This window comes from Tyto alba, unplaced genomic scaffold, assembly GCF_018691265.1.
Source record: "Tyto alba isolate M040663 unplaced genomic scaffold, T.alba_DEE_v4.0 Super-Scaffold_17, whole genome shotgun sequence".
NCBI classification, from domain to species: Eukaryota; Metazoa; Chordata; class Aves; order Strigiformes; family Tytonidae; genus Tyto; species Tyto alba.
In genome coordinates this window covers 4,780,062-4,801,749 of record NW_024881279.1, presented here as the reverse complement: position 1 = coordinate 4,801,749, position 21,688 = coordinate 4,780,062, and the positions used below count along the sequence as shown (strand labels likewise).

The 21,688-nt window shown below is 51.3% G+C and overlaps 1 protein-coding gene across 4 annotated transcripts in view; it reads right to left on the bottom strand.

Moving 5' to 3' along the window:
- Nucleotides 1–232: 232 nt before the first annotated feature.
- JADE2 (jade family PHD finger 2) overlaps nucleotides 233–21,688 on the bottom strand; it is an 82,682-nt gene continuing 61,226 nt past the window's right edge. For 3 of the 4 annotated variants that reach the window (XM_042789953.1, XM_033006031.2, XM_033006030.2), the window contains 4 exons: nucleotides 17,495–17,956; nucleotides 12,117–12,234; nucleotides 7,413–7,541; nucleotides 233–4,871 (listed from right to left, as the gene is read on the bottom strand). In XM_042789953.1, coding sequence (XP_042645887.1) covers nucleotides 4,003–4,871; nucleotides 7,413–7,541; nucleotides 12,117–12,234; nucleotides 17,495–17,956 — 1,578 coding nt within the window. In that variant the 3' untranslated portion in view covers nucleotides 233–4,002. The remainder of the gene's footprint in view (nucleotides 4,872–7,412; nucleotides 7,542–12,116; nucleotides 12,235–17,494; nucleotides 17,957–21,688) is intronic. The other variant, XM_033006032.2, reaches the window with a different exon arrangement.

The window sequence follows — 21,688 nt, the reverse complement described above, 5'->3', positions numbered from 1 at the left end:
CCAGCACTCAGTCTCCAGCCAAGCTCCCCAAGGGCTTGCTGAGGTCTGGCAATGGAAATGGAAATGCAATGAAAATTCAGAAATTTCCTATTCACGGGCAGCGAGTGGCTCCATCAGCAGGGCCACATCCCCACTCACAGAGCTGTAACCCCCCCCAGGATGCTCCGACAGTCCCTCTGGTCCCTGGGTGACTTTGCTCTGTGTGACCTTGCTCACCACACCGACACAGAGGTACACAGAAAACACTGCTTTATTGACTGCATTTGCCAACACATTGAGGAATGCAAAGGGTTTTTTTCATAAGCAATGGGCCATGGTCCCAATGTGTATTAAAGCATACACTGTATCTAAACAGGATGAAAATAATGGCAGACAGAGCTATTCCAAGGCAACACAAATAGCATGCATAATACAGTCTCACACAGAACGAGTTTGATAACATTATATTGCTTTAAGGATTAACTAACATGGAAAATGTACAAAAAGGAGAAATAGGTTTTTGCATTAATGAAAAATACATTTTTTCTCTACAAAGGAATTTCTAATACAAGAAAATAAATATTGCAACATAAGCCAAAAATAATTTAAAATTGCTCTTTTCAATATATTTTCAATATTTCTCTTTTATATTAACAAATGGCACATCACGTTCTTTGAAACAAAGAAAACAGAAGGGTTTCTCCTCCTGCGACATTCATATCGTTTCCTGTAACTGATGTGAAGTGGGTCTGTTTTGGATGTGGAATGGCGCAAACTGTGGGGGGATTCCCTTAAAGAACAACCAAACCTCACGCCCTGCCCTGCAGCAGCATCTTCCCACTGGCAGCTGCTCCCACACCCCGCTCTCACCCCCGGGCTCCGTTCTGCATCCCACCTTGGGCCGAGCTCCGTGGGCCAGCAGGCATCCAAACCCTGTAAAACCCTGTAAAACAGGCGCAAGTGGGAAAAAAAAAAAAAAAAAAAAGGTTTAAAAATGAGTGTGGGGAAAATGGGTGTGTGGAATCAGAGCTGTGCTCGGGAAACTCTGGCAGCCGTCGGGGCTGGGGTTGAGGTTGGGGCCGTGCTCCACGATCCGGGTATGATGCTATTTGCATCCTCATCTCAACGGCTGCTGCTTCTCCAAGGAAACGGGTGCTCTTACAGTGCAAATGTCAATTCCTGCAGTTTATACATCTTAAAAGACAACATTTCTCTACTAAAATAAACCCCCTTTTTTTTTTTTTTCCTATTAATTTCAAAATACATTAACATCAAAAATATTTCCCTTGTGCATTTTCTCTCCCCAACAGCAGGCTCCCCTGCCCTGAGGCGTTGGCGAGGATGCACTGGGCAGTGGATGCACCGGGGTGGCTGCAGCATCCTGCCGAGGTCCAGCCCTCGCTCAGCTCCTTGGCTCACGAGAGCCCCTTTTCTCCTCTCTATTCCCCCCACCCCCCTTCTTCTCCCTGGTTTTGATGTGCCCCACCAACCCTCTTTAGCTTTCCCCACCTAAATGCTGTCTCCTGATGGCAAAATACGATGCCTCATGTTTTGGGTGTGTTTCAGACTGTTTTATTGCCTGGTGCTGGTGGTGCCAGGTTGGTTGTTCTTTAAAGTCTCCCCCTTTTTGCTTTCCTGTACTGAGAAGACAAGTAGTGCAGAAGCTGATGAATGGAGCTGTGTACAGTGAAATTTGTGGATTGCTTTTTTTTTTTTAACCATAATTGAGTGAAGCACACGGAAGCAAGATTCATTAAAAGGCAGCATATTGATTATTGTTGACTCTTATACTAGGATACTGTAGCTAAAGCTAGCAAGCCTGATAAGATAAACTAAGTCCTATTTACTGTATTTAACATTATCTGAACATACTGAGCCTTAATTAATGAGCAGATTTTCATTTCCAACCTCAATGGATTATGCTAATTTATAACAAAGGTGGTTCCCATTTTGTTGATTTTCTGTTGTGGTTTTTTTTTTTTTAATTATTTTTTTTTCCTGCTAATAACTTGTGTAACATTTTTCCCATCTGAGGAAGATTCCTCCCCAGGCATGGTCAGTCTCAGCTGGGTTAGTGTTGGGCTTAGCCAGGGCTAGGTGCAGGCGCTCAGCATCCGACCCGAAGCCCCCGCCGCTCGCCATGCCTGGGATGAGCTAGGCTGTCATCGCTTATCTTTGCTGCAATTTTATCAATATTAAGGACTTTGGAAGGCTGATAAAGATGATCTACTCTAAAACATCAACTGATGGAGTCTCAGAGTTTCAAAAGAAAGCTCACAGTGAAATGAGCAAAAAGCATCAGAAATCAAAACGGCAGGATGCGGTCTCGGAGCAGCAGCATCCCTCGGAGCAAGCTTGGAACCTAACGCCGCAGCAGTGTGTTATGAGTGTGTCTTTAGTCCTTTGTTGCTAAATAACTTCCAATTTTTTTCATAATGACAAGTTTCCGGTTTCTGGCTGTGCTGCTTGACTGTCAAAATATTCTTTGGCATCCACAAAATTATTTGACTGATTGGTTTGACAATTGCAAGGTTTTTTTGTTTAGTGATGGGTTTAACCGGTTGCAGAAGTGTCCCAGGTTTGGTTTGTGTTTTTTTTTTTTTTTAGTTTTTTTTTTTAACATTTTTTATTTTTAAAAAACAACAACAACAAAAGTTTCAGTGAATTCCTTTTTTTTTTGTTCCCTGAGCTCACACTGGGGTCACTCCAATAAAACACGTAGCACGACTTAACTGTGACCTTTGAAGCCAAAACCGAAGTAATGGTGCAATTAAGTGCAAACATGGAAATTCGCCTGACTTGTAGGTAACATGGGCTTTTAAACAACATTTAAGGCTTATTGGGGACATTTTATGCATTAAATTATTGTAATATTTATAATGTCAGCTTCTGTGAATCACCCTCCCACGAGTCAACAGCTTGTAACCAGGATTTAAGGAATAAAAAAAAATAAAAAAAAAAAAAAAAAAAAAAAAAGGATGGGGAGGAATAAATTCACCATTTCCATTGTAGCGTTTAGTAGGAAAACAAAATGGTGAAGGCAAGGGTTTCCATTTCCCCTCGGTGACGGTACGTTTGGCCACGTGGCCAAGCATTTCGTTGTGCAAAGGGGATTTCAAACGTGCTGCCCCGGCACAGTGGGACCACGGCAGCCATCGGAGAGAAGCATGGGCAGAAAAACTTCGCTCAACCTTCCGGGTTAAACCAACTCCGACTCCCCACGGTGTTTTTGAAGGATGCTTTTCTCTTCCACCCTGCCCCCCATTTCCATTTTCCAGCTTGCTAACAGCTGCTCAATTCACCTGAGTAAATCACTTCGTTTTTTCTAACAACCTCAACAGGGTTGACCCATGGGGCAAGGATGGGGAGAAATTTTGCATCCTGGCGCCTGGATGGATCCCGACCAGATGGAAAGGTGAGGGGAAAAACAATGACCGAGGTGGTGAGTTTTTTTTTTTCTAAAAATAGAAACGTAACATTGCTCTCTTCCACCCCAAGCGCTTTCCTCCAACAAGCTTTTTGTGCTTTAGTCATTATTTATTTTAGTATCGCTTATTTTGGCTTCCTTGTATATATGCACACCAGCGGGTATTTCCCCTCCCGCAGCTGGCCGCTACCGTACCCTCCGCTTGCTCCCTGCTCCGGGGGCAACCGTCCCGGGCAGAAATCTGCCCCTCTTTAAATAATGCCCATTATTTAAACTGTCATCCCTGCAGAAAGCATGGGTACCGGCACCTTCCGCCCTCTCGGCACCCTCAGCATTGGTCCCGCTGGGCGCCAGCTTGCATTCCCGGGAAGTGGGGTCTGGCAGGGAGCCGGGGAGGGACCACTACTGTCACGGTCATCGATGTCGGTGAAGCTGAAGCTGTATCTCAGGCGTATAGAGAAGAGAAAGACAACAGTGTCGAATTTCCAACTATATACACATATTAAAAACCCCCCTTGCTATGATACCAGGCAGAAATTGGACATGGCAGTTGTAACTGGATTGAGGCCTCGTCGAGCCGGCGTGGTGGGGAGGAGTTAGGATGCCAGGATGCTCATCCTGACGATGTCCTCGCCAGCCGCATCCAGCTGGCCCCGCTGCGCCCTGCCGCCACGGGACTCCCCGTCCGAGTCGCTCATCTCTGCGTCGGAGAAGTAGCCGTCCGTCTCGGCGTCGAAACGACGCAAGGGAGCTCCGCCGGCGCCGTCGGGCTTGGGGGGCTGCGACCTCCGAGTCCCTCGGCTCTCCTTTGGTAATTTGAACCGCACGACGGTTTTGGGGCTACCTACGGAGTCAGGCACTTTGGCCGCGGGGCTGGGCTCCGGCTGAGCGCAGCGCGGCGTCTCCTCCTCCTCCTCTTCCTCCTCCTCCTTGCCGATGCAGCCCCTCGCCCCGGCAGGGGGGTGAGGCTCGCTGGCTTTCGGGACAGAGCCCTTCTTGGCCACCTTTTTTGCCTCGCCCGTCCCTTTGCGGTCGGTGGGAAGCTTCGCCGCCCCTTTCTCCGCCTTGCTCGCTCTGGAATCCGGAGCGAAGGGCTTGGCGGCATCATCCGACAAGTCGCTGGCGTTGTTAGTCCAGGGCTCCGAGCTCTCCGGGTGGCTCCCACCCCCAGCGGGGGGGCTGCTCCTGGGCAGCTTTTTCTTAGTGTTCGTTCTCGTTTTGCTTTTCACTTTCTTTGTGGCCTCGCTCTGCTTGAACGGGGACCTGAGGGAATGGTCCATCATGAAGCTCAGCAAGGTCTCCTCGTCCTGGAGGAGCTCCTCGGAGAGGCCGGGGGTGCTGTCCTCGTGGTGGGCGTTGTTGAGGGACCACTCGCTCATCGCCATGTTCTCGGCGGTGATCTGGACCGACTGTGCCAACCAGCTGTTGAAGAAGGTCCCGTCGATGGGGAAGGAGGTTGACAAGCCTGGAAAAAAACAAAAGTGGAAGATTGCCTCAGGAGCCAGGAACGGCCACGCTGCCCTCTGACACTGCCACCAACTTCAGCGGAACTCCCAGAAAAATGCTCAAAAGGTCAACCATAATGCACCACATCAGGACACAGAAGAGGGGTTACTCCAGCACTAATGCTGAATTTGAGGTTCACCGAGGCCGCAGCACAACAACCCAAGGGATCCCCCACATCCAACACTCCACTGTCCTCCCCGAATCTAAACTGAGCATCTTTCTGCAGTGAAGATGCCGAGTCCCAACCCACCCCAGCACAGGTGGAAAAGACATTCCCATGCAAAGGCAGCAGACAAAAAATCTGGGTGTAAGCCTAAAAATTTGGTGACTACTACCAGAGTGGAACCTGTGCCCTGGGGAGGGGTGACAGGTTCCCCAAGGAGCAGCTGCCACCGGGCCACCACATGCTGTCAAAAACCCAGAGACCACCCAAGCCAGGCGGTCAGTGGAGTGATGGGACTGGCGCTAAATCTGAGAGAAAAGGCAGGGAGGGCAGGTCTGAGAACATCTCTGAATACTCCAGAGGTGTGAAAACTGAAGAGGTGGAGCAGAGGTGACAGGCTGGAATGAAAAAAGATGGAAAACTTCCTAATATTTCTCTCTGAGAGCAAGAGCGAGCATTGTGGGCTGGGCTGGGTCTAATTAATTAGTGACTGGAAAGACGCGTACCTGCACAAGCATGCACAGTTTTAATACCTGTAACAACCTACAAGTTCGGAGCTGGTTTTATGGATGGAGGAAAAATTAGGTTTGATTTTTGATTTCAGGCAAGAGCTTTCCTTTTAACACAGTCAGTCTCGCAACAGAAGAGGGAAAGAGCAGTGGCACGGGCAGGGTGACTCCCGTCCGCAGTGTTTGACGGTCTCGGTGACAGCTTGGCATCACGTTCCCCGGGGAGCAGTGACACAGGACGTGACCCCGCGGACACCACCACCGCAGCGGGGACAAACAAAACACCCTGCGCAGTGCCAGGGCTGCTCAAGGGTGGCACTGGGGAAGGTCGCTCAGGTCAGATCCTCCCCGGCCCCCCCCCCCCCCCCCCTTGGAGGTGACACTGTCACGGTGGCAGCCCCACACCTCCTGGCAGGTCACCACGGTCCTTTTGGAGAAGACAGCCCCCCCCTGCCCTGGCACCACTGCAGTGCAGGGGGAGGAAGCAGGAGCAGGGATGAGCTTAGGGGATCGCATGGTACCTGGGTGCCAAAGAGCGCTGCCAAGCTCGCCTTCCCCCAGCCCTTCTCTGCTGACTGCAGCCCCAAGGGATGCTTCAAGCCCTTAACAAAATCCAGGAGCTGACAAGACCCTGGTGAAGCTTTGGCTCCACTGCCTGGTTTCCCAGGCTCGCAGCAATGCAGCTTTTCCCAGCGATGCCCCAGTTCTCCACCATTTGAAGGAATTTGCCCCAGAAAAAACAAAGTTTCTTTAGCAGAGAACAGCACAGAGACAGGATGAGCACAAAAGCCCCGCTTCCAAAGGGGCTCCTGCCTAAAACCCAACAGGCTTAGAGATGAACAGAAAGCAGTAGAGTTGGGGTGAGCAATGGGTAAAGCAGAGCAAGGCAGGGTGGCCCACAACCCCAGACCTCCCACAGAAAGTCTCTGTACCCCCAGGAGGGTTTTAGAGCACCCCCAGGCTGTCCGAGAGCCCCATGGGACTGCTGCACCCCCTGTGCACCCGTGGGGCAGCTGAGCACGCATGAACTCATCACCTCCTGCCCCGCAGGCTGGTGGAGGTGACAGCGCTGGAGGAAGACGAAAAAAAACCCCAATTCCATGTAAAAACCATAGACAGTTGTCAAGGATCTTGTCAAAAAAGACGTTTTTGTGCTGCTTTTTTTCACTTCCCTGCCCCTCCCGGCCCCGTTTGCTGCCGAGTAGCGGGAGGTTGTAGCTGATGGTGAAGACCAGAGGTGGGTGAAGCATCCGCAGAGCCAGCCTGCATCTCCTCACCCGCCGCAGTGAACTCAAGAGCCCGGCCACGCTTTGTGCCTGCCTCCTGGATGCTCCCGGACCGCCGGCACAACCAGCACAACCGCACGGTCCTGGACAGTCCATGCCATGAAAATGCCCAGCCCAGGCGCCGAATTCACCATCGGTGCACAGCACAGAAGATACTGGGGGGGTTAACCCTATACCACAGGATGGGTAAGTCTGATTTTATCACCAGAAGGCGAAATCGAGCTCCAGCAGCACGTTACAGGATTTGTAACACATTCTCCTCATCTATGCGCAAGCCCTGGGGCTGTGGGGAGGGTGGGGGGGAATTTTACGCCCCCCTGCCCCACTGGGGACCATGTCTCTGATGTGGTCTCTCCTGGAGGACCTCGGTGATTCAGGCTGATGGCCATGAGGGAGAGATGGAAGAGGCTCCCACAGCCACAGGTGTAACTCCACCATGTACGTGCAAGAGGGACCAGGGCCTGGGATTCTTAACCCTGCTCCCCAAAACCAGGAGCCTCCGGCGGCATGGGTCAACTCTGCACCCATAAAATCAGACTTACCCAGTTGTCCCAATACAGTTTCGTTGACTGATTTCCTTTTCTCTTTCTTCTCAGGACTATTTTTTCTACCATCTCTTCCTTTCCTTCTCGGGTCACTTTTCTTACCCTTTGTCTTCTTCCCAGTTTGTTCTGGCATTTTTTAGAAAAAAAGGAAAACTCCGTGTGAGACGTGGCATCACTTGCGGTGAGCAAGTTCCCCTGGGGCACACCCCTGTAGTGGAGACCTGGACCAGACCTGCAAACAACTCCAAGCCAAAGGGAGAAGAACAGCCACTTCTGGGCCAAGTGCAAGCTAAAGTCTCTCTAGATTAAGTAAATCTGAATCCCATAGGTTATATAAAAAAGAGGTTTGGGCCTCGGCCATGAACTTCAGAGGGCTGCAGGAGCAGTCCTGCTGACGGCAGGGGCCTTGCTGGAGACCCTATAGCCACCTGTGGGCCCTCCTGGACCAGGGCTTTGGGGTGAGGAGTGGTGGGAGCAGCAGAAGGGAGTAACCCCAAACCCTGCTCAGACATCTTCCAGGAGCCACGGGGACCTCCAAACCCGGCGGGGTGTCACCCATCACCGACAAGAGCATCTCCTGAGGGATTCAGCTGCAAAGCCCGTTTGACAGCAGTGGTACCGGCAGCGGTTTAAAGCAGACCTTGATTTGATTTGACCTTTAGGCAATAGTAACCCCTCACACTCATATTGTGCCAGGGTGAAAAACTTGCAGAGCTGCAAAACTCAAGCAGTGCACTGAACATTAGTAAATGAGGTAGGAAAGATGACCGGCATTGCCTATGGAAAGCCAGGGATACAACTCTTAGCTATGTAGACATTCAGCTAAAAACCTGTATTTCCTAAATGGCTTTGAACTTCTACTGGATTTATTCCTCTTGGGTAAACAGGACAAATACCCTATAAAAATACAACTTGTATTGCCAAGCAAAATGCTTCAGCAGTTTTTACTTACTCTGTTAGGTCATTCTCCTACATAAGCCCATGCTAAAACTTCTATTACTCTTCAGAGGGGGAAGGATAATACCCTTAAACCGAAACGTAGGGGACTGATGGAAGTAGAGGTGAGACATGCAGTTTTTCAGTGTCTGACCCATAGGTTGAACCTGCACAAGCTTTGCAGCTGTTAAGAGCAATGATTTTAAGAAACAAGTGTGTTTATTATGTCAGCCAGCAGCAGACCTGCAAACAGCCTCAGCAGAGAGGCCATGGACTGGATGGTTCAGAGGGAATAATTTCTGCTCTCCCCTTGCTGTGGCAGTGGAAATGTACCGGGTGAGCAGGGGAGGGAATTCGCATTGCACCTGCCTGAGTCTGGATTAACAGAGGATTTACAGTCCTGGGGTTACCAAGCCAGGAACCCCTCCTGACCCAAAGGACTCACTGAAAGAAAGAAAAGCAAAAGCAAAATTGGTATTTGCTACATTCCTGCCAAATAACTGAAGAAAGGCAGACACATTTTTCACTTCACTTACAAAATAAAAATCTAACTTTGTTTAGACAGCACAATGGGGCTAAAGAGAAACCCAAGCAGTACTTTTTGAAGAGGAACCTGTCAAAATAGTAGCTGTGCTTCAAAGCCAGACAGTGTGTACTTTCCACTGAATGCAAGAAAAATACAGGGGGGGAGAGGTGGGTTCATTTTACACGGGCAGTTCTCACTAATTTTATTAAAAATCTCCTGCTTAAATAATCATTTGTCAGCGGGGAAAAATAAACCCCTCCTGTTTTGAGTTTTATGTGGGAGCCATTCCAAAAAAAACTTTGTGCCAAAACCATCTTTGGAATGACCCCAACAGATTTCAGCCGATGACTACTGTAACAGCAGTTAAAAACTGGCCTCATCCAGGCAAAATAATGGAGACTTCGTCCTTTCTCCGAGAACCCCCAGGTGTGCAGAGCAGCCCGATGGGGAGCTGTGAGGAGCGTGTGCTACCAGAACCATCCCCCAATTTTCAACCCAGTCGGCACTCTGTAATGATGGCAAATGCAGCAGTGAGTTATCCATCACTTTGGTCCCACTGGGTGCCGAGTATCTTTAGCTCTGAGTATCATCAACTGGCACAGAGGAGGCTCAGCGAACACGTGGAGCATGTGGTAGGATCGGGGTGTAATGGTGTGTGTTTGGGATGGGACTGGCACGGGACAGTGGGGAGCCGAAGCAGAAAATAAGCATCAAACGGCTTTCTGTGGGACTGCTACGCTATGCCAGGCACGGGCACGGCGGTGTAGCTGCTGCAGGAAGGGTTCCCTGATCTCCTTTACACCCTCTGTGCCGGGCTGCGGCTGGCCCCAGCGCTTGCTCCCGCCGTCAGCGTGAGGACCACATGCTGCCCTGGGGAGCAGGGACGCACCGATGCCGTGCTCCTGCCTGCACTACGACTGTCACAGCTAACAGGGCCACCCTCTCGTCCCACATTTGGGATCACAACTTACGGCTTGATGCTACATCCTGGCAAGGGAACTCCTCCCAAGCTCTGGAGACCCTATGCACTGATGCCGAAAGGCACTCGGGTTCCTGATATCCCCCTGGCATGGGAAGGACCCAGGTGCCCAAACCATCTGGAGATCCCAGGACCAAATTCCCACAGCCAGGCCCTTTCCCTGGCAGCTGCAACTCACAGGAGACAGGTCCCAGAAGCAGCAGCCCCCCTGCTCAGGCTCAACCGAAAAGCTCATCCTAGGAGAGATGAGCAGCTCAGCTCTGTTTGTTCAGAGCAGAAAACAAATTGGCAAACATCAACCATTTGGGGCAGGAGAGAACGTTTGCATCAAAACGTATGAAGCAATGCCACAGCTTGCATGCCAGCCATTGCCAGTCACCCTCTCACCCCAGGTTTGTCTCTGATCACTCACCTTTAGGCAGAACAAACATCAATGGCAGTCGTGCTTTTACCCCCCACCTGGAGCACACCCGTAACATATTCAGGAAGGGCAATCGCATGGCGCTGGCACTTGGCAGTGCAAACAGCCCCAAAATGTGAGCAGCAGAGCCCCGACACAGCTCCCCCCTCGCTGGTTGGTACCCGCACCCCGCCGGGGAGGGTCCCAGCCCTTACTGGGAGGAGCTGCCAACTCCCACCCCATCACTGCATTAGAGAGAGGGTCGGACACACACCACAGGTCGGACTCCCCAAGGTATGTTGGGGGATGCAGGTCCCCAAGGGCATTTCCAGCCATCTAAACACCCCCTTGGCAAGGGAGGTGAGCTCAAAAAGCCTTCCTGTCAAACTGCTCTGCACCTGTCTCCTTCTGAGAGCTGCAAATGCTAAACTGGGTTCGTCCAGCTGAAGAGCATCACAAGGTCCTCTGCGATCCCCCCAAAACCCGCAGACCCAGCAGCAACAGCACATGGCATCTGCCTTCAAGACCTCAGTTTGTTGCTCTTGTCTTTTATCCACCCATTATTTCCGAGCTGGCCCTCCCGCCTGGCCATTGCAGCCAGCAGCATCCCTGTGGGGAGCATCACCTGCCACAAATCTCCAGGGTGCCAGGGAATGGCTCTCAGGATGTGGAATGCGGGGTCTCCGTTTGGTGGGAACAGCCAGGAACAACATTTTGTGTGTGCCCAGGCTGGCGAACTGTATTGCCGGTTCAGTGAGGACATCTGGAGCAACACACAGTGTCACTGATCTGTGCCACGGGGACTGAGATTTACAGGACCCACATCCCCCCAGAGCACACCTTGGGGTCCCAGCCATCCCTGCCCCACACTGCCACCCAGCTCTGGACATCGAGAGGAATTTGCACAGGCTCCAAGTCACAAACATCTCAACATACACATTTCTCAGCCTCCAAAACTTCAGTCAAAGGAAACTTTTGTCAAGCAAAGCTCAGTCCAGACGGTTCCTGAAGAAACCCCAACCATGTGATGGCTTCAAATGCAACTCCAAAGCCACAAACACAACAACCGTCGGAAAAGCCTGCCAAAGCACCAGATGCTGCTGCTGGAAAAACTGCAGCCATGGGGTTTGGTCTGTCCTGCCACTGAAAGGAAAGGAGGAGGCAGCAAGAGCTGTGGGCTCCAGCAAAAGGAAGAAAAAAAATATAGGACAGAAGGAAACCAACTTTTATTTCCTTAATAAAAGTTGCCAGAGCCTTTGCATGCAGTACTGTGATGTTCTCCACTAATAGGTATGTGGAGCAGAGAACTGCAGCTGAGCAGAGCTAAGGGAGCTGGTCTCTAGGAGCAACAGACATCCCACCAGCAGCTTAACCCTCAATTCTTGACAGAGCCAAAGGCATCTGTCAAGAGTCCAAAGCAAGGGCTGCTGACCTGTGCCAGGGAGCCAGCTGCTGTGGATCGGCCCCAGCATCAGCAGCCCCGTGCCCAGGATTCGCCATCTCGTCCCAAAGAGCTCCATCTCCACAGAAGTCACCAAAAACACTGCCTCAGCATCATCACCTAACCAAACGCTTGGTCCTTCTGTCTGATTGACATGAAGAGGAGAATTGAGAGGGATCTGTGAAAACAATTTGCTCCGACACTCCGGTCACCCAGGGTATGGCTTTATTGTGTGTTTCTGAACAAAACTGGAGACGGGCAAAGAGACAGCATATGGACTGTGCTTAAGTAACACTGCAGGTGAGGGGGCAGCTCTGGTTTTATTGGGGTGGGGGGCTGCGGCTTGGGCATCAGTCTTTGGCTTCAGAGGACGGCAGGGACAGGGTCTCCAAGAACAAGCTCTGGTAAGCGGTACTGACCTGGGTAAAGATCTTTCTCAATAAGCTTCATCTGGAGATGGAAGATCTGCTCCTGGAGTTTACAAATGGTGTGTTTCATTTTCTCCCGTCTCGTCACCATGTAACAGAGATTTCTAACCTACAGAAACACAAGAAACAGTGTCTGGTTTAGGCAGGGTCAAAGTGGGTCCCCTCAAGCGGTGTCGTTGCTTCTGCTGCTCAGGGAAATCCCTGTTCCCCAGGATTCACTCCTCTTCATCTCACCATCATCTGTGCTGCACCAAAACTCCTACCAGGGCTCTCTGAATGTGCCAGGACTAGAGGTGAACACTCTTGATCCAAACAGTGTAATATATATGGGAAAACCCATGCAGCAAATGATTCTGGTCTCTGTTCTGGCTCCGACAGCCAGGACCTCATGGTGGGGACGAGCAGGGCTGGTTGGCTTCTCCAGCATGGCACACAAAAGCCATAAGGCAGCACGGTTCTCTCCGGAGATACGGCTTTCCTTACCCCACCAGCATGTCTCTCCTGCAGCACCAAGTCTCCCTGCGGATCCCCGCCAACGTGCCTGGGGCACCCACCCCAAACCAGAGCAGCCACCTTGGAAAGCCCAGCCAGGGCTCCACCAGCCTCTGTCCCAGCACGAGGGACAGCTCGGCCACCACTGCTCCCAGTGCTTTGGCCAGCAGAGAGCTGGGACCATCCTGCCCGGGGCGAGGCTGGGGCAGCCCTGGGTCCACATGCCTCCCCAGGCAGGGGCCCACGTAGGATGCTGCATGTAGGGGGGAGTCTCTCTCTCCCTTCTCTTCTTTTGAACAAAAATAATACGCAAGTGAACCTTTAACTTCTCCCATCAAAGGCCTGAATTCACAGGCAGGGTTTGCCCTTTGGCATCAGTGCTTTCCAGGGCACAAATTCAGCCCGAATAACACAGCACGCAGGGATCCAAATGGGGCCAAGCACGCTGCTAATCTGCTCCAATTATTTGGGATTAATTTTCAGTACTTGTTGCAGCACATGATTTAACTCTGCTCTTGATATACATCAGCGCACAAAGTGACCAAGACCCACAAAATGGGAAGAGAGCCATGAGAAACAGGCAAATTATTTTGTGATCTTACCCAGGTACGGCAATGATGCAGACACACAGACTGTTTTAATCTCCTGTTAATTTTCACAGACCTATATGAAGAAGTTAATGTCTCTAAAGGATTTGGAAAGTCTTGGAAGGGAATATGCTGTAGAAGGAGCATTATAATATAGTTCTGCAAAATCCCAGCATACGCTCAGAGCCCCGAGTGTCCGAGCATCGCGCTGAGCCTCGGCCCAGCAGCTGCATCACGTACGTGCCCTGTTCACGCCTGACAGAAAGCTGCACCAAAAAATGCCAAATGTTAACAAGTACCTTGGTAGTTCCCATCCACAAATTGCTCCGTTCGCAGGGAGGGAGGGACCCTCTTCCCACAGGCAGTGCAGGGAAGGGGCACAGCTGGGATGGAGCTGCAAGTATGAGGCTACCAATCTGCTGAACATCGGAGCCGTACAAAACTGCCTGTTGCCCTAAAGCAAAAGCTGGGACAGAGCATAGAAAATACAGCAAAATATCCAGGTGATGCTGGCCCAGGTCAGCAGCCAGCACAGCCTCCCTCCCCCAAATCTGGCCCCTCTATACAGTTGCACACACTTGCTCCACATCTACCTCCAAATCACTGGTGCATTTTGTCCCAGTTCAAGCAATTTTATGAAAAAAGCAGGAAGCCCTAAATGCAAAAGGCAAAGCACAAGACAGAAATGCTCACGTGAGCCAGCGCAGCAGCGATTAAACCCTGCTTGTCACACGGGGTTGCTGATAAAACCCCCCCAAGCAGCCCCAGACGACAGAGCTACCGTGTGAAACCCGCTGGCATCTGCCTCGTGACGGATTCCAGCGCCACGCTTTTTGCCAGCCCCGCGTACGGGTGGCTGGAGAGCCGGGCTCTGTCACCATGGCTGCGGTGAGCATCACGGCTTTCGGAGGAAACGGAGGGTTTCGGCTGCGAAGCAGAAAATGCTAATGGCAGCTAACAGGATCTGACAGCAGTTACTCAGCTTCCTGATGCTTTGAAAGAGCAAAACTGCCTGTAATAAGGTAAGGAGGAGGTGGCCCGAATGAAGGCATGAGCAGTAACATGCGTGGCTATGTCCATACTCGGGTGTGACCCCGATGTCTCTAATTCCTCCCCCTCAAGCCCCTCTCTGCAGAGGAAGACTGGGGTATTTCCAGGCTTGGGGGACTGTCCCTACAGGGTTGGGAGCCTTGGTGCCTCTCCCAGTGACAGAGTAAGCCAGGATGTTGTCCCACTCGTACCTATTGTCTGCCACCAAAGGCTGGGAAGGCATCAGGACCATCGTGGCCATCCCCTAATGGCACTGGTCTTACCTAAGGACAATTTGGAAACACTCAGGAGTATCAGAGAAAAAGCTGCTTTTTTTTTTTTTTTTGTTGGTTGTTGTTGTTGTATCCCCTAGCTATAAATATAAAGCAGCAATCTATAAGCTGTATATTTTCCTATGTTCTCTTTTTTTTTTGTTCGGGATTGGAGAAAACATCAAACTAAAATTTCTTTATGAGGAAAACAACTGCCTCTGGCAAGCTGCATCTCAGAGTGTTTGGTGGTATCTCTTCTCTATGATTTGATATTCCTGGAAGAAAACATTACTCGTGCTCTGCTTAGAGACTGCTGGTATTTACACTTACACAGCTAAACACTATCCAGCGCTGCTTCCCCAAGCCAAGCTTAGGTGCTGGTATAAAAGCCTGGAAACTACAGCTTTATGTTAAAGCTAATTTAAACAACCAGTCTTTGGAAAAAGCTTTAAAAAAAAAATTACAGAGTGTTAAAAAAGGCTAATAAGAAGATGGGACGACTGTATTAGGATTCCCAGGCAATAGCTTTAATTTGCTGACACTGTGACGTGCAGAAATGACAGTGGTTAGGAGGTGGCAGAGGGAAATGTCATCACCCTGGCTGCCCCCGCTTCATCTGCCCCGCTGCTTCTGCCTCCCCAATTCCTGGATCCAGATACCATTATCAGCCCCCCTAATCACAACCGTTCCTGCCAGATTAATTGCTGAAAATACTAAAATTGAGAGTGATACCTCATGCACACCCTCTGAAAGCCACCCCTCCGGGCTGCTCTTCCCTGACCCCTATTTGATGTGATGCCTCACTATTTGCAAGTGAAACGGGGCTGCTGTGAGCGACGCTGACAGACAGGATCAGATACCTGGGATGCACTGGCAGCCATCGGATTTAAACCCATATCACCCATCTCAGCACTGGACTTTGATCCAGCCAGTGTTTATTGTTCCCCCTCTTGGAAGCAGAGCAAACAAACAGCTCTTCCAGGGCCAGGCAGTGAAACCTGGCAGGGAGCTGCTAAGCAGAGGCTCAACGCCAATGGGGAATGACCCCACGAAGCCTGAAGGCAACTCTGGAAAATGAGAAATCTGGTCAAACATGGTAGTTTTGACATGAAGAAATCAAAGAGAAGCTGCTGTGCCGCATCTTTGAGTTAGGCAGTTCCTGGAGCAAAGCGCTGTACCCAGAGATGAGCAGTGGTTCACTGCAGCTGGGAAAGTCAAGCTGGGAGTAAGTGGAAGCAGAGGGAGGTAGAATAGCCTGGTTTAGATTTACAATATAGAGAAGTAGATGAGGGAAAAAAGTCAGTTGAACTTGTCACCTTCAGATCTGGCAGCAGCAGCCTGTTGCCTACAGCGTGGTGCTGGAGACCCATTAATGGTGGCACCAGCCCAGACCAACACAGAGATGGAAACATGATGCAGTAAAGGCAGGAGCAAAGGAGGGACAGACTGGCAGAGCGATGGCAATGATGTACGCAGGGCTGAAGGCAGATAGGGCCACAGAAGAGAGACCAATAGCTTGAAATCCAGTTGCTTTTACGCAGGAGAAGGCTCTCAGGCTCTGAGACCCACCCAGGGAGGTGGGTGCAGCAAGGGATCAGGGTGGGCTGGTCCAGAGCTGAAACCCCACCTGGGCATGAACACCGTGCTCACCCACACTGCCTTTCTCCCAGTGGGTTAAATTATGCTGCAGACCCACAGCAGCTTGGAGAGAGGGTTCAGGGATATGCAGGGGCAGCATCAACCTGCTCATCATCACCCTAGGAGCAGCATGGCCCCTGCAGCACCCCTGCCCTCTTCCTCAGGGAACATCCTCCACCAGGTCAAAGCAATGCTATTTCCCTGCTTTCCTCCTTCCTCGCCTCCTCCCAGCGATGCCCTGAGCCCTCCCATGGCTTTGCACCCCGGGTGGGCTGTGACCCAAGCAAGGGCCATGGACTCACCCCTCTGGCAGGAGCAGGAGGGGGTGGAACCAGGGAGGACTCAGGTTTTAAGCACGGGAGGAACAGCAGCTTGGCCCTTGCCCGCCAGACTTGGCAGCCCTGCCTTGCCTGTCCCCAGCCCACTGCTCCCCCCCTCCATGCTGTGCCCATGCCCACCCCCAGCCGTGGCACTACCGCAGCCATCCCCTCCCCCCCCGGCCCCTCTCTGCCATCTTACTCCAGTTGCTGTGCTTCCTCCCCTGTGCTTCCCCCCCCTCGCTGCTCCTCGCCTTCGTCGCCCCTCCTCCTCTCCAGCCTGCCTCTGCCCCATCCCTTCTCCTTCCCTCTGCGCAGCCATGACAGCCAAACCCGTGGGCAGGCAGCGCGCACAACCCCGGGGGGGGGCTCCGGCACCGCTTCGGTCCTGCTGCTCCACCGACGCTTGTTCTCCCCCAAAAAACCCACTGTGGAGGCGGCTGGTCCCTCCCCTGCGCAGGGACACCCCGCACCGCGGGGAGACGCGGGCACCTGCACCCTCTGGCACAGCTCTGCCTCCGCCGGCAGCTCCCCGAGGAGCCGACCCAGTTTCGGCTGCGGCAGAGCCGGGACTGCCCAGCCCCGCTGGCCCTGCTGCTCGCTCCTGCCGCTCACCCGTCTTTGATGTTTAATGTAAGTAAATAATGAAGTGTTCCCATGCCTTGCCGCTGGAAAGCATCTGAGGGGCAGCACAGGAATTCTGTGGCTGGAGACTATTAAGATATACTTGAGATAAGCTGCAGCATCATCTGCCTCCCATCCACCCAGCCTCACCGAGGCACCTCTCCTCTTTTGAACCCCCAGCTGAGACCACTACTAACTTATTTCATCAGTGTCGGTGCTTTGGCAGTGATGATACACGCATGCTGAGCACCGTAATTCTTCTGAATAACGCTCTAGATGAAGGGACACAACTGTTAGGGGAGTCGAAGTCAAGGGGGAACAGGGCTTGTGCTGTCTATAGGTGCCAGCACACATGTAAGCGGCCCTGATGGAGCATATGGATACATCACTGAAGGAAAAGCTGTACTCACCCTCTCCAGGTCTTGCCTGAGGTGCATGAAGAGCTTTAAGCGTCGGTAGAGAACATCCTGTTCTTGCTGGGCCAAGTTGTCCACCTCATCCGTTTTTGGTGTCAGCAGCGGTTTGTTGGAATTTGCTTTCCTCTTCAGCTTCCAGTACTGGTAGACAAAATCCACCAGCGACTCACTTAAGTCAAGGTTCTCCGCCACCTCCGAAGGCTTCACGAGTTCATAGAAGTCCTCCTCCAGCTGCTGGAGCTTCTGCTTCCGCAGCGTGACCTTCTCCAAGTCCAGCTGGGCTTGGTCGGGCTCTGTCCGTGCCTCCTCAGGCAACTTGGTGGCACCGGTGCTGTGCTCAAGGCAGAAGGACTTGAACTTCACTTCGTCGTTGTCCGCTAGAATAGTCCGCATGTCGAGGTTGTGGTCGAAGGCGCAGGTGACGTGGAACGCGGTGACGCAGGCGGGCATGGAGCACTGCGGGAGAAGGACACGGCTGACGGCCAGGGCAAAGCATCATCGAGGGCGAGGGGATGCTTACCAACACAACGGGACCACGAGTGCTTACTACAAACCCAGGGACACCCACGTGAGCGACACAACACCTACCATCAAGTGATGGATGCTCCACCCCAGGCACTCCTTATGGAGAAACACCTGTATTGCCCAAATCTTACACACCCATGAGCCGGACACCAGAAACCCAAGCAGAAGAAACCCAGGGTTTGCTAGATATCAGCAAGCACCTTCTCACCTTACCTGCTTTAATCCTTCTCTGTGACAGGCCCTGCTCATCTTTCACCTACCATAAACAGGGGCTTCCAATGTTTTTTCCAACAAGACATGTCAACAGCCATAGACAACAGCGCGGGCCAACAGGATGCTCAAAGACTGTCAATGAATTTCTCCTGATGGAGAAATTTTAATCTGCATTTCACCCTTAAACTACTCCACTCTGTTACCACATCAAAAGCTAACATGCACTTTTTATTAAAAGCACACAGAACGTGTCGAAGTTTATGAGTGAATGTGGTATCTCAGAAGTAGCCACCGCGCCCGAAGCATTATGCCCTTCTCCTCTAGAAATTACACAGCCTCTAATTAGCTCCATTAAAAAAGAAGCTTTTGGTAAAAAAGGCAATGCAAAATATACAAAATAAAACATCATGAAATCAACTTTTTGGAACTAGTACAGTGGCTAGACTGTTGTCAAAATTGTATCAGATTAATTTTTTAACAATTTCCCTAACTTACCTCATGCTTAAATTGCTTTGGACCCCACCAGCAACAAACCTCAGCCTGGTTTCCCACAGAGGAACGCCCCCCAGCAGTGCTGCATCCGTGTCCACATCAGCACCTTCTCCCCCTCTACTCATTAACTGGTTTTTAATGGCTCAGAGCGTGAAGTAATTATTTCAACCATAATCCATAAGAAATCAGCCGATTCCAGCTGCTAATGACCAGTTAAACTGCAATAATGAGACATTTTAAATGGGCTGCTACCGTAGGCACCATATTTTAGTGTTTATAGGAGGATTGTTCTTGCGGGGGATGAAGTTGTGGCCTGAAGGACCTAGTGGAGGCATGTGAAACGTCCTGGATGTTGATGACAAACCATTCTGGATGCTGTAGAGTTTTACTAGGGTTTTGCTGCACTTTAATTCTCAACAACAAAAAAAATAAAAATAAAAAATTCTGGTAGTAGTTGAGGAACAGAAATTTTATGGCTTTTTATCTTCATCCCACCAGCCTGCAATTCCTGCTCAGTCACCCGGTGCGTGAACTTTTGACACTGTTGCTTTTAGATCTTTTCCCTTGACTCTGTTTACGAATCTGCTGGCGCTTATGAAAACGAGAGACTCGCGTGGCTGCCAGGGCCAAGAAAAGCGCAGGCAAGCGGTGTCCAAGCCCGCCACTTCCAGGACTCTCCAGGTCCTGCTCCAAAGCCTCCGAAAGCAGCGGGAAGAGCTGGATGCAGCCCCGCCGTGGCCGAGCCCCGAGCCGTACCAGCACTGCTCTGGGCAGCGATGCCGGGCACCAACTCCCGCAGGCACCAAATGCAAGCAGATGATGAACTCCTACCCCCCGCTTACCCTGTTTAAATACGGCCATTTGGTCCTAATTTCAGCCTGAAATTGCTCGTGAAAATAGCTGGTAGCTTGCAAGAGTCAGCTCCCTCTGCTACACTTGCATGGAGCCTGGCGTCACGCGGGATGTGCCAGCCCAGTGCACCCACGGCCGCGGCGGGCAGCGGGTGCCAGCCCTGCCCATCCCACGGGACAAGCCTCCCACGCAGCTGAAGCACCAGCTCCATTCTCAAGTATTTATTTATGGTAACGAATGAGGGACAGAGGGAGCCCAGCCTGACTTGCAGCTTCCAGATTTATTCGGTGCCGTCAGGGTGTCACACACTGGCTTGTAAAGCTCCCGCAGCCACGGAGCGAGCACTGAGACAAGAAGGAGATGCGATGCTGCTTGACGGAGTCCCCCCTTCCTCGCTGCAACGGCACTTTCAGGTTGGAGGCCTTTGCCAGCTGGAAGTTCCTGTGATTGAGCTTTCTTCTCTCATAGCCAAGATGGTAACAGTAATGCACGGAGCTATGGAGCTCCTGACATACTCCTGACGTAGTCCCGACGTACTCACAATATACTCTATCTTGGATGTTTTGGCATAACAGCTGAGAGTACTTCAAACTACAGCATCCTCTTGTGCACATAAATATCCACGTTAGAGAAAGTGGGACACTGAGAATTCGCCGCCGTCGGTGAACTATGTGAGCTAAGGAAAGCCACGCAGCGATGTCCCCTCCCTCCTGTTTCTGCCACCAGTGCTAATAACAATATTAGCAACGCGGCTGTGGCTTCTGCCAGGACAACATCCTGCTAACAGGAACAACCATCACTCCACCTTAGGAATAAAGCAAATGGAATGACAGCCGTCCTGGATCTCTCCTCTGACAGATGGCAAGCAGCACTTGTCAGAAACTGTGCCCAAAATGCAAATAGAAAATAATTAGGCAGCTCAGCTGACAGGGCAACAAAGAAAGGTACCTGGTCGGCCACAGCTACCCAAGGACCTTGCATAAACTGACAATAAAAACATATTGATCCATCCCAGAATGGCGCTGGAATGAAGCCGCTCTTTCTGGGAGGGAGGGATCTGCCACACAGAGTAAACCAGGCTCAAAAGACTGGTGCAGTCCCTAAGTCTGCTTCGTTATCGATCACGCTTCGCTACCTTACAGCACCTCTCATTCACGGATCTCAGCATACTTTGCTTATCCAGGCAAATCTACTCCCAACCACAATTCCGAGAGAGAGGGTGAAAATTGCACCACAGATTAACACGAGCTGTTAATTAGTCCTCAAACCACTCTTACTGGGAAGAAATAGAGGGACAATTTTATTTGCCAAGGAAATTCAGGCAGAAATTTACCAGCTTACAGTGGTGCTCTGCTGCAGTTTGGGGCCGGAGGGGGAGGAAGCGGCTCCTCCAACAGACCTGCGAGAGGGACTCAGGAAGGAAAAATTAATTACCGGTGCTGAACTCCAGCCAAGCCATCAGCCATGACACTTCTGCATCCTTAAAAAAACTACCATGTGATTTTTAATGACCACAGATGGTCTGGATCCCAGCAGCGTTTCTCATCCGAAATAGGCAATTTCAGCAGCGCAGACATCCTTGGAGGATGCAGGGCTGAGGCAGAGGGTGGCGTGGGGGCTGCACGGTGCCCTGCTCATCCCCTGATGTCAAGCTGTATGTTTTCAGGGCTACAGGCACAATCAGATGACAGCTCCGGGAACCACCACACCAGTTATCCCAGTGGATGGGGACCAGTGGCACAAGCAGCTCAAGGGGAGCGGGCAGCTGCGGGGCAGAGGAGCAACAATGAACGAGTGAGTGGTGGAAGACACTTGCGAGGGCTTTCTCCAAAAAACAACAACAGAAAGCAAGCTGGAAGATGATGACAGCAAAAGATTGTGCCCTTTGGAGAAGCCTGTCAGCAACTAACAGAGACCTGGCATTTTGTGCTGTGTTGAAAGGCCTTGGTGAGCTCTTCCAGTAGCTCTGACAAGCAAGGAGGGAGCTGGTGAGGGGGCAGCTGGGTCCCAAGCAAGCATTGTCGGGACTCAGGCTGCACCAAAGCCCAACTCCTGGAAGTTTCTTTTCCACCTCAGCAATGCAAATGAGAAAATTCCAGCTGGATA